At 42.8% G+C, this 13,451-nt stretch overlaps 1 protein-coding gene across 1 annotated transcript in view; it reads left to right on the forward strand.

The window, feature by feature from the left end:
* Positions 1-13,451, forward strand: part of EVC2 (Ellis van Creveld syndrome 2) — a 72,774-nt gene that overhangs the window by 13,820 nt on the left and 45,503 nt on the right. The window contains exons 4-5 of the mRNA XM_015425777.1: positions 1,598-1,784; positions 4,514-4,620. Coding sequence (XP_015281263.1) covers positions 1,598-1,784; positions 4,514-4,620 — 294 coding nt within the window. The remainder of the gene's footprint in view (positions 1-1,597; positions 1,785-4,513; positions 4,621-13,451) is intronic.

Here is a 13,451-nt window from a genome sequence, read left to right on the forward strand (position 1 = left end):
TCCCTGATGGATTAAAGTACCCTGGTCCTGCTCCTACATTTAAGAACATAAGAACATAAGAGACGCCAATGTTGGATCAGGCCAAAGGCCCATCCAGTCCAACACTCTGTGTCACACAGTGGCCAGAAATACCAGTGCCATCAGGAGGTCCAGCAGTGGGGCCAGGACATTAGAAGCCCTCCCACTGTTGACCCCCCCCCCAAGCACCAAGAAGACAGAGCATCACTTGCCCCAGAGCCCCTAGCTATACCTTGTGGCTAATAGCCACTGATGGACCTCTGCTCCATATGCTTATCTAATTCCCTTTTGAAGCCGTCCATGCTTGTAGCACCCACCACTTCCTGTGGCAGTGAATTCCATGTGTTAATCACTCTTTGGGTGAAGAAGTACTTCCTTTTATCCGTTCTAACCCGACCGCTCTGCAGTTTCATGGAGTGCCCACGAGTTCTTGTATTGTGAGAAAGGGAGAAAAGTACCTCTTTCTTTACCTGCTCTTTCCCATGCATAATCTTATAAACCTCGATCATGTCACCCCTCAGTCGTCTTTTCTCCAAGCTAAAGAGCCCTAAGCGCTTTAACCTTTCCTCATAGGGAAAGTGTTCCAACCCTTTTATCATTCGAGTTGCCCTTTTCTGCACTTTTTCCAAAGCTATAATATCCTTTTTAAGGTGTGGTGCCCAGAACTGCACACAGTATTCCAAATGAGGTCTCACCATTGATTTATATAGGGGCATTATTATATTGGCTGATCTGTTTTCAATACCCTTCCTAATAATCCCCAGCATAGCATTGGCCTTCTTTATTGCAGTCACACACTGTCTCGACATTTTCAGTGAGTTATCCACTACAACTCCAAGATCTCTCTCTTGCTCAGTCTCTGCCAGTTCAGACCCCATCAATGTGTATTTATATTTAGGATTTTTAGCTCCAATGTGCATCACCTTGCACTTGGCCACATTGAACCCCATTTGCCATGTTGACGCCCACTCGCCCATCCTTGACAGATCCCCTTGGAGTGCCTCACAATCCTCACTGGTTTTCACCACCCCGAACAACTTTGTATCATCCGCAAATTTAGCCACTTCACTGCTTACTCCCATCTCCAAATCATTAATGAACAAGTTAAAAAGCAGTGGACCAAGTACTGATCCCTGCGGTACCCCACTGCTTACCACCCTCCACTGAGAAAATTGCCCACCTACACTCACTCTCTGTTTTCTATGAACTAGCCAGTTTTTGATCCATAAAAGGACTTGTCCTTCTATCCCATGATTTTTGAGCTTACTTAGGAGCCTTTGATGAGGAACTTTATCAAAAGCTTTCTGGAAGTCAAGGTAAATAATATCTATTGGATCCCCCTTGTCCACATGTTTGTTCACCCCCTCAAAGAACACTAACAGGTTAGTGAGACAAGATCTTCCCTTACAGAAACCGTGCTGAGTCTGCCTCAATAGGTTTTGCTTCTAATGGCTTCTTTTTGTGTGAATAATGCCTGGGGAAAGTTGCTTGGGATATTTTGTGCAATATGGTTTGGCTCTAATATTAAGAGTTTTTGACTAATGTTTCTGCTGTAATTGATGCTGGTTTCATTCTGCAGGTTCGAACTGACCATGAACTTCAAAGCGCTTATGTGAAACTCCTGATTAACAACACAAATACCTCGCATGCACTCAGTGTCACGGACCTTGTTCTAGTGGATAACATCACAGGTCTCCATGTCCAAGGAGCACAGGGTAGTCAGACCACAGATGGGTTTCAGACGTTCAGAATACAGATTTTGCATGGTACGTTCATTGGGGTTTTTTCATGGAATGTACGTCAAGATGGGTATAGCCGTGTTTGTCTGCAGAAAAGAGCCACAAGTCCAGTAGCACCTTAAAAAGGTAAAGGTTCCCTTGCTCGAAAGCCAGTCGAATCCGACTCTAGGGTTGCGGTGCTCATCTCCGTTTCAAAGCCGAAGAGCCAGCGCTGTCCGAAGACATTTCCGTGGTCATGTGGCCGGCATGACTAAACACCAAGGCGCACGGAACGCTGTTACCTTCCCACCGAAGCGGTACCTATTTATCTACTTGCAATTTCTTGCTTTCGAACTGCTAGGTTGGCAGGAGCTGGAACTAGAGATGGGAGCTCACTCCGTCATGCGGCACACTCGGGTCTTGAACTGCTGAACTACTGACCTTCCACAGCCTGCAGTTCAGCGTCTTAACCACTTGAGCCACCGCACCTTAAAGTATCACCTTAAAGTATCACCTTAAAGACTAACAAAATGTGTGGCAGGGTAGGAGGTTTTGTGTATCTGAAGAAGTGATCGATGACTCAAAAGCTTGCCACAAATTTTGTTAGTCTTTAAGGTGCTACTGGACTCTTGCTCTTTTCATGAAATGTAGTTTTTTAAGAAAACATTTAAATAAAATCTGGACATATGGCTTGACTCTGCAGATCTGGAATAGTGCATTTTCAGTTACTTGCAGCAAAGTCAAATAAATCCAAATGAAATTAAAGTAGCAACATAATTCTGAGAAAGTGGAAAATGGCCATTTCATTCCGCATAAAAACTTGGCCGGGGGGGGGGCTTCAAAGAAATGTCAAAGGGTGCGTTCAGATGCGCTGTTTGATCTGATGTCGTCACGCTTCAGCAACAGATTTTATCTGCATGATCACACAGTCAACATCTGCCTCCCGTCCCCAGCCCTTGGTTTCCAGCTCAAAACTGCTTTAACCAGGAGTATTTTGTTACCAGGTCCCAAAGGCCCCGTTCATACAAGGCAGTTTGGGCCGGGAGTGGGCCAGATCGGAAGCGCGGCAAACGGGAGCGATCCGAAGTCAACATCTGCCTGGCGTCGCGCTCCCGCCTCCGATCCAGCCCTTCCCCCGTTGATGCGTGGCAAAAATGAACCACCTACCTTAGGTGGTTCATCCGTTTGGGCCGCATCTTCCTGGCCATGGGATCGGCGGCGTGTTTTGCCGCCGCCGCATCCCCGGCCCCCGGTTGAACTGCGCATGCCCGAGCATGCGCAGTTCGGCAGCCTCCCCCTCCCACTCGCCTCTTTCTCCCCGGCATCTGATCGTGCCGGGGAGCAACGGCGCGCCGCTAACGGGTGGTGTTTTCTCAGGTCTCCCGTTTAAAGCGCATTTCCCCCCTGTGTGATCGCTCCTCCGGTGTCAAGCCATTTCCGGTTTAAACCCCCCCCCCCCAACCCCCCCCCGCCCTGGTGGTTCTGCGCATGCGCCATGGTAGTTTCACCCCCCCCATTCTATGAAGGGGTGCCTATGCGCATGCACAAACTGAGAAAAAATAAAGCCCGCCGACGCACACTCCCACGCGTCGGTAGTGTAGATGCCGGGGAGCAACGTGATTGCGCGGTGTGCTGGGATAAGGGAGATAAGTGTGATCGATATTATTCAGATCAAATATAATCCGGTTAGAACCGGAGCAGTTTAACCCGCTCTCAGCACGCCGTCTGACCGCACCCAAAGAGTAAAATAACTGCATGAAAATTATGTTCATAAAAAAAAATTACAGATTATCCCAAAAGAGTTGCTTTGTCTGCTGTAGTATTTGTGCAATTTAGAAGAAGATGAGTTGATTTTTATACCCTGCTTTTCTCTGCCATAAGGAGTCTCAAAGCGGCTTACGATCACCTTCCCTTCTCTCTCCACAACAGGCACCTTGTGAGGGGTAGGTGGGGCTGAGAGAGTTCGGAGAGAACTGGGACTGGCCCAGGGTCACCCAGCAGACTTCATGTGGAGGAGGAGTGGGGGAAATCAAACCTGGTTCTCCAGATTAGAGTCCGCTGCTCTTCACCACGACGCCACAATTTAGATTTTCTGTATGTGTGTGTGCTAGTAAGTTGTGCTGCTAGCAAATTTCAGTTTTAACTATATATAGTATTGGGGTTTTTTTCAGAGGGGGGGCATTTTGAGGCAACAGCTCTGGGTGTGTGGGGGAAGAATTTAAAAAGTTACCCAGCACGACAGCCCCAGTCTGGATTTCACTCCCCCCCCCCCGCCTGAGGCCAATTTTTACAGCGGAGCAACTCCTTTGAGGATCTGGCCTTGGATTCCCAGTGGCGCTTCTGTCCTTTGAAGGCTCCCGCCCCTTTAGGACCTCTGGCTGCCGGACTCTGCCCGGGCCAGACAAACATTTGTGAACAGCCCACCGGGCATGAGCCAGGGGCACTGGATGGCTTTGGTATTACTGGGTATCGGCACATTATTTCATCTCTTTTATATATCCAAGATAGATTCAGGTGGGTCGCCATGTTGGTCTGAAGCAATAGAACAAAGTCTGAGTCCAGGGGCACCTTTAAGACCAACAAAGTTTAAGTCTGGGTATCAGCTTTCGTGTGCACACCGCACAAAAGCTTATACCCAGAATTAAACTTTGTTGGTCTTAAAGGTGCCCCTGGACTCAGATTTTGTTCTATATCCAAGATGTAGTCCTAGAGGAATCAGATAGGGGGCAAAAGTATCCCAGCATTTTTCACACACCTTTCCTTCTCTTTACTTTCAGTTGGGGAACATTATTTACTGGACTACATTGCGATGGTTAATGCAAAGGAATCGGACAATGCCGGAGTGTTGATTCTGCCTGCTAGACTGACTTTCCGCTCGTTGCTGGTATTTCCCTTATCTTTTCAATATACTCATTGTTATGTACAGGTCTGTATCAGTGTGGGGTGTGTGTCATCACCTGGGGGTGATGACACACACCGCCTTATATGACATGCGAAAGTCTGGGCGATCTAAAAAAGCGACAAAAGGTAATATCAAAAACTTTTTACAAGCTTTAGCTTCGCCTACGCAGACGAAAGAGCCCGCTGGGAAGCTTCTACGCCAAATCAAAATGGCGGCCGAGCAAAGCGTGACGAAGAAAAAAGACCAAAGTGACGAACCGGTCACAGTTAAAACATTGCAGGCAGCCTTGAAATCTGCACTGCAAAAGGCTGAACAATCTATTTTAGAAAACCTTAACGTGCAACTAAACGAAATCCTACAACCGCTGGTGGAACAACTCGAAGAGATCGAGAAAACACTGGCAGAGACAAGAAACAATGCAGAAACAGCCTTAACGCTGGGACAGACACTACAAACGGAAAACCAACAACTACAAAAAGACAATGACAACATGAAAGAAAAAATTCTAATTCTAGAGGCATCGGCCAGAAGACAGAATTTAAAATTTAGGGGATTTCAAGAAGACAAAGATGAAACCCCAGATCTGATGAAATCTATGAGTATGTGGCTAGCAGGGATCTTACAATGCGAAGAAGGCGTCTACCCAATCCTAATAAAGGCACATAAAGGACCTTAAACAATCCAAACAGGAAGTTTCCAAGAGACATACTAGTTGCTTTTGCTGACTTAAGAGTCAAAACAACAGTTCAGAACATTGCAAGAGAAAAAGGCCACCTAAGATATAATGAGCAACAAATACTAGTCTTCCCAGACTTACCATCGGAAGCCTTGCAGATCCGCCAGAAACTGAAAACAGTTACTCAAAAACTAAGAGAGGAAAAGATATTTTATAGATGGAGCACTCCAGGAAAACTAACAGTGAAACACCAAAGCAAGCTTTTCCACACGTTTGATGAAGACAGTGGAACCTGACTCCTGCAAACGTTAAACCTTGCTCCAGCCTCAGAATCAGCAAATAAATCTGCAAAAAGGAGACTCTCTATGACCCTAACACCAATAAAAGCCAGCAAAGTACCAGTGAGAATCCCTACCAACAAAACTACAGTGTAAAATAAATGCTCAGACAATGGTATGTTAACTGCATATGGCTGCGGTCACACGGAGCATTAGGCATGCTAGAGGGACGGAAGATAGGCGGATTTTCCGGGCGCGATCTCACCGCCACATCTGGGAAGCGTCGAGCTCCCGTGGCGAACCCGAGGCTTCCCGCGGAAGATGCACAGTAAAAAACTAGTACCTCGGAGGTACTAGTTTCTTGAAACCGCGGGGCAAGGGTGGGCATCTGATCGCGTTTCCGGTGGTAGTTCCGGCGCCCGCCCATGTCCCCTCGCAAAAAGGGTTTTTTTCCCCCTCAAAGTCTCCACGGATGCGCACAAGCACCCAAGGGAGCATGCGTACATTTGAGTTTTAAAAAAACCCCAACCCCGTTTGCCCCGTGCCCCGCTTTTTTTCCACACCGCAGGACTGTGGAGTGATCAGCACCTCCTCCCTACCACGGGACCTCCACGGGACCTCCACTGCAGGTCTGCTCGCGCAACCGCGCGGTTTTTAGCCCCGGGGCAAACAGCCACGCTTCCCCCCCTCATTTTCCTGCCCATGTGCCCGCAGCCATGTCACAAGCTTTGGTTTAGAAAAAGCAAATTTAAGGAGCGTAATTATATAACTAAATATTATTGCAACAAATGTTTTCTTAAAACACTCAGAGGGTGGGGGGAAAGGGGAAGGAGATTGGGTAAAGAAATTTGCTCCAAGTATAGGAGAAGACCTAGGAGAGTTTAACGGGACAGTAAAAGGGCTAGAATAGGAAAGCCCAAAAGGTAGAAATAAGATTACAGTGAAGTCAAGAAGTTAGTTGATACAGTTTATAAAGGTTAGAAAGGTTAAAGAACGGTTATAGAGTTAGTGGAAGAAAAAGGGACTAATAGTTAAGAAAAAGCCAATAGCAAAACATTAGCGGTTGGTACAGGAGGATTGAGTTTATTCTGGAGACACTAATAATTTGAATTAAGAATGTACAAAGTAACGTCTTGGAACGTGAGGGGAATTAATAACAAAATTAAACGTAAGCGAATTACGACACAGATTTTAAAATCCAAACCAGAAATCGTCTTTTTACAAGAGACTCCCTTTAATAAAAAACCTGACCAGATATTAGCAACAACATGGTATGACAAACAATATACCTCACCAGGAACATCAGATGCTAGAGGCACTGCAATTTTAATAGCAAAGACAGTTCTTTTTAATTGCAAAGAATCTATGGTAGATCAATCAGGCAGGTTTTTGTTTATTAAGGGGGAATTGAATGGAACTTTGACTACACTGGGAACACTGTACGCACCAAATGTGAATCAAATGCAATTTGTTAAAAACACTCTAGAGAAACTGAATACATTTAGTGAAGGAAATGTGTTGTTGGGGGGTGACTTCAATTTTATAATGCACACTGTTTTAGATAGATCCAAAACAACAAAGGGAAATGGACATGAAACTGAATTGCAAAAACTGATGAGACGCTATGGCTTGTTTGATATTTGTAGGACCAAACACCCTCAGGAGAGGGATTATACATACTATTCCCCTAGATTCAATTCTTACACAAGAATAGATCACATATTACGATCAATACAATTTTTAACCAAAACCAAAGAAGCTGAAATAGACCTAAAAATTTGGTCAGATCACGCCCCAATTTCATGCACATTTGAATATCAACATAATGCCAAATCAACAAGGAAATCATCCTTAAACAAATCAATTTTGATAAACCCTGAAACACAACACCAAATAAAAGAACAAATAATTTTTTTTAGATCTTAACAAAGCTGAGGATATTTCACACCAAAATAATTGGGACGCACTGAAAACTACCTTGAGAGGGCATTTAATTTCAATGTCCTCACACCTAAAAAAAGTAAAAGAAGAAACCATTAATAAATTACAACAAAAGATTTTGAATTTGGAAAAACAACATAAAATAACTAGAAACAAAATAACTCTCAACCATCCAATGGCTGAAAGGAAGATTTTAGAAACAGTAATCTCCCTTATATATGAATGAAAGCCGAATGGTGGTGGCACTTCTCTAGAACATTCCATACGCTCCGGAATTGGTTGGCACCCTGGTGTGTCACTCAGAATCTGTCCCTATCCACTGGCTGTATTGCTTGAGTCTGGCCTCCAACATTCTAAACAGTTTGCTCTTCCCCTCCCCCCCCATAGCCAGTCAGCACACAGAGGTTATTTGCATATGCCATCTCATTGGCCTTTGCCTCGGAACACAGAGGTCGTTTGCATATGCGACTTGATTGGCTTTTGCCTCTAACATTCTAAACAGTTTGCTGTCCTGAGGTAAAATGTGTCCAATCTCCAGGTGAGGGCTGGAGATCACTCAGAATTACAACTGCTTTCCAGATGGCAGAGATCAGTTCCCCTGGAGAAAATGGTGGGCTCTGTATCCTTATATGCTGCTGAGGTGGCCCCCATATGACAGCCAATGTGACGTAGCAGTCAGGGCTTCAGAGCACGGGAGAGGCTGCAGGTGTGTGGGGGGTGGAAAGCTGAAGAGTGAGGGGGAAATAAAGGTAGGTTGATGATTGGCTAGGAAGGAGATAGGGTTGCCAACTCCAGGTGGGAAATTCCTGAAGATGTGAGGGATGGAGCCTGGAGAGGGTGAGGTTTCAAGAGGCGTGGGACCTCGGACAGGTACAAAGCCACAGACTCTGCCCTCCAACCAACCATTCCCTTCTGGGGAACCATTGTTGCCAATCTCCAGGTGAGGGCTGGAGATCACTCAAAATTACAATTGTTCTTTAGGTAGCAGAGATCAGTTCCTCTGGAGAAAATGGTGGACTCAGTGTCATTATACCCTGCTGAGGTCGCCATAGCAAATTGACACTGAGTGTCCAAGGCCAGGGCACCCGCCCAGAGCCTATTTCTAGAGGCCGTTGTATTTATTTCCACAACGGGCCTTTTTCCTAGTTACAAATAAAATCCAAAAAGATCTCATATATATTAAACAACAATATTGGAAAAAATCCCCCCAAACACTAAAATTTTTATCCTGGAGAGTTAAAGAAAAACAAGCTTCTAGATATATAGAAGCTTATATATCTAGACAAAACAGGAAAGATACAAAATGAGACATTAAAAATAACACAAATCTTAGCAACCTTTTATTCTGAACTATATAAAGCTAGAGAAATAAATGAGGCAAAATAGTAGAATACTTACACAATAAAAATGCTTTAAAAACAATTTCAGAGCAACATAAAACTTTGCTAGAAAGTCCAATAACAAAACAGGAAGTGATAGAATCGATTATTCAAACAAAAAAGAATTCAGCAGCTGGCCCAGATGGTTACCCATTTGAATTTTATAAAGTTTTCAAACTGGAATTAGTACACACATTAGTAGCACTATACAACAATATTGAAATGGGAAACCTCCCAAAAATATGGCAACAATCAGAAATAATTCTAATACCAAAACCATTGAAAGATCAAACCTTAGCAACATCATACCGCCCCATTACTCTTCTAAATACAGACTCAAAACGTTTTACAAAAATCATAGCAAATAGATTAAAACACATACTCCCAGATTACATAAGTAAAGATCAAACAGGCTTCCTGCCAAATAGAAACATTACAGAAAAAATAAGGAAAACCATAGACCTAATTCACTACTGTGAAGCTCAAAATGAAGCTTTAATCTTATCATTAGATGTGACGAAAGCTTTTGATACCATTAACCTAAAATATCTGGGAAACATAATTAAACGAATGGGGTTTGGTAATAACTTCCAAAGAACAATACAAGCATTATATACCAACTCAAGTGCTACTCTAAAAATAAATAACCAAACTTCCAATAAAATTCAACTACAGCGAGGTACAAGGCAGGGTTGTCCCCTGTCACCTTTGCTTTTTATTTTGGCTATGGAACCTCTGGCAGAGATCATACGTAAATCTGGAGACATAAAGGGCATAAGAATAGACAATCAAGAATATAAGCTTTCTTTATACGCAGATGACTTAATACTATATATAACAAACCCTATGCAATCTTTGAAAAGTTTACAGGAAGTCACTGAAGAATTTGGGCAGATTTCAGGCCTAACATTTAGCAAAGAAAAATCAGCATTACACCCCATACCTATAAGCCATTTACAACTGAAACGAATCACAGAAGAATTTCATTACCAATACTCAAATAAACCTTGGAGATACCTAGGAGTACATATTCCTCAAAGTCTAGAGCAACTATTTCAATGTAACTTTAAAAAATTGCAAGAAGAAATCAAAAACATACTAAAAAAATGGGATGCAAAAACATTAAATTGGACAGATAGATTACATCTGATAAAAAAATTCATTCTTCCTAAATATCTTTTCATGTTTAGAGCCCTCCCGATACCTATCCCAAAGACAATAATAAAAAGTTGGCAACAGATTTTAAACAAGTTCCTTTGGAACAACAAAAAACACAGAGTAAATTTCAAAACACTTTCCAGGACATCAACAAGAGGAGGTATAGACTTACCTAATTTATACATGTATTACGAATCCTCCAATATAGCAACACTAATTAAAGCAGCAACCAATACACAACCCCCCGATTGGGTAACAATAGAACTGAAATTGCACCACAAGTCGACTAGTTCTTTATATGACTTACTATGGGATCTGGAAAATCGATACTTAAATAACAATACCCAAACAAATGTATTAGAAACCTCATTAAAAATATGGTACAAGAGAAAAGAACTGTTAGCTCCCAAAATATCAAATCAAGCCTCTTATACGAACCAAAGTTGGTTTGCCTCAGGACAAAACACCAAAGAATTTGAAAGCTGGCAACAATCATGAATTACAAAGATAAAACACTTTTTGGAAAAAGATAAAATAATAGAAAAAACGAAATTAGAACATATTATACAACATAAGGTACTTTGGTATAAATACCAAATATAAATACCTACAAATTAAACACCTATTGGAATCACCCCAATTGAAACAAACTAGAACACGACACATGACATCTTTTGAAATTTTATTAAATGAAGGAAAGGAACAAGAACCAGGTTTAATTACAAAAATATATCACATGTGAAATAAGGCAGATGTAGAAAAATCAATGTTATATCAAGTAAAATGGTCCGAAGATCTCAAACTCTGAAGAAGACTGGGAACAAATTTGGAACTCCCCCAGTCAAATTTCTAAAATCTTCACTATTAAAATGCAGGCATTTAAAATACTTACCTGATGGAATATTTCACCAAAAATAAGACCTAGCATAAACAAGACATTTACATCCAACTGTACAAAACAATGTGGACAAACAGCAAATCTGATACACTGCTGGTGGTCTTGCGTTTTAATTCAAAAATTTTGGATCCACATACTTAACAAAATAGAAGAAATGGTTTCAATAAAAATTCCTTTAAACCCAGCTGTAGTATTACTAGGATATTGGAATGACATTCAAATGACATCAAGACAACAAGAATCAGTTTCTATACTTTTGACGATAGCAAAAAATTTGATAGCAACCAAATGGATAGAAAAACAAGTCCCCTCTGTTCAACAGTGGCTAATAAAAATCTGGGATTATTTTATTTTAAGCAAATTGTCATTTAACACTGGTAACAATTCACCTATGCAATACCAGAAAAAAATTGTACCTATTTGGTACCCTATTGTAAGTTACCTAATGGAAATTGAAATACTTCCAAAGAATCCTATGTATTACAATATGATTTTCTTTTGATGTTTAATGTAAGCATTGCTCTTTCTCTTTATTGTATTCTTTGTAAAATTTTGAAAAATAGTTAATAAATACCCTGGTCCAGGTTCCTATTTCATCACAGAGCTTGCTGGATATTTGTAAGTTCTCCACTTAAGAAGCCTTCATCTTGAATATCTTCTGAGTAGAAGGAACCCTTACTTGTGGCTGTGGAACTGTTGTACTGGCATGATCACCTGGTTTGATCTGTTTGCCCCATCCAGATGTGGTAGAAACAAGGAAGATGATATTTCAGAAGAAAAAATTATACACTACTGGTTCCTCAGTGAAACAGGCTTCCTCGGGGGGGGGGTGAGCTCTCCTTTGGAGATTTTTAAGCAGAGGCTAGGTGGCCATCTGACAGCAGTGATGATTTTAGGAATCCCTATGAATTTTAGGCAGATTGTGAGAGGGAGGGCAGGAAGGGTGAGCCAGTGCTTGGCTCCTGGCCCCTTCTTTTATGCCCAGGGCAACGCTGGTCACCATTTTGGGGTCAGGAAGGAATTTTCCTCCAGGCCAGATTGGCCCAGGGATCCTGGAGGTTGGGTTCTCCCCCCCCCTTCCTCTGAGCACAGAGCAGGGGTCATTGGGGGGTGGAATCGTTGTGAATTTCCTGTGTCATGCAGGGGGCCTGGACTAAACGACCCTTGAGATCCCTTCCAGCTCTATTTCCCCGTGTTTCAAGGTGTTTGTCACATTGCTTGTGGAGGAAGGAGGGATAAAAACGCTTGAAATGTAAGTCCCCTATACGCCAACTTCTAGTCTGCGCATAAATGAACCATCGCATGGTGACCTGAGGATTTAAGCCTCGTGAGACCAACAGGTCCTTGGTCCCTTGCATTTCATGCCTCTTGTGTTGACTACTAAGCCTGACAGTCATGCAGGGATATGATGACCTTAAGATAAACAGAGAAGCCTCATTTTCACGGCACCCAGTAGCTGTGGTCTGAGGCAACTCTCTCATGGGGGGGGGGCCCTCTGCAGCCTTCAAAAGCCATTTTGCTTTGGGTCACTTTCCCAGCATTGCCTTATTGGCTGGTGGTGGTATCTCCTAGGTGCTTGTTAGAAAGTATATGCTTCGCGTGGTTAAAGGTAAAGGTTTCCCTTGCTCGAAAGCTAGTCAGATCCGATGCTAGGGGGCGGTGCTCATCTCTGTTTCCAAGCTGAAGAGCCAGCACCGTCCGAAGACATTTCTGTGGTCATGTGGCCGGCATGACTAAATACCGAGGCGCACGGAACGCTGTTACCTTCTCACCGGAGCATTACCTATTTATCCACTTGCAATTTCTTGCTTTCAAACTGCTAGGTTGGCAGGAGCTGGGGCCAGGGATAGGAGCTCACTCCGTCACATGGCACTAGGGTATCGAACTGCCGAGCTACAGACCTTCTGGTCTGCAGTTTCAGTGTCTTAACTTCTGAGCCACCACACTGTTACAATCTGGTATTCTTCCATTTAGCTATTGAATTCTGCCTTTGTCTAATATTTGCATCATTTTTTGTTTGTCACTTTGTTTCTGTGTTTGTCACTCTGTTAACAACTACTGGCTATGGCCAGGAACCTCCCACAACCCCCCCCCAATTTTTTTTTTTGTTATTAGCTGTGACCACCATTTTAATATTCATGCAGATGTTTTACATTTTAATGTTATTTTATTAACTTATTTTGTGTAAATGATATGTTGTTACCCTCCCTGAGCCCGTTTCTGGGAAGGGAGGGCTATAAATGTGAATAAATAAATAAATAAATAAATAAATAAATAATAGGGTGATCTGGGTGTCAAGCAGGGGTCATTTCGTAGAAAAAGAGGTGCAGGATCTCATTAGAATAACTTATTAGCATAACTTATTTGCATATGCCACACCCCCTGGCATCACCGGAAGTGTGTCAGAAGGCAACACCCACCACTGGACTGGTAATCTGGGGGGGACGTGCAGATCTGCGCTCACAGAGGAGGGAGAGCTTGTA

Source organism: Gekko japonicus, unplaced genomic scaffold, assembly GCF_001447785.1.
Source record: "Gekko japonicus isolate JY-2015 unplaced genomic scaffold, Gekko_japonicus_V1.1 scaffold1905, whole genome shotgun sequence".
NCBI classification, from domain to species: domain Eukaryota; kingdom Metazoa; phylum Chordata; class Lepidosauria; order Squamata; family Gekkonidae; genus Gekko; species Gekko japonicus.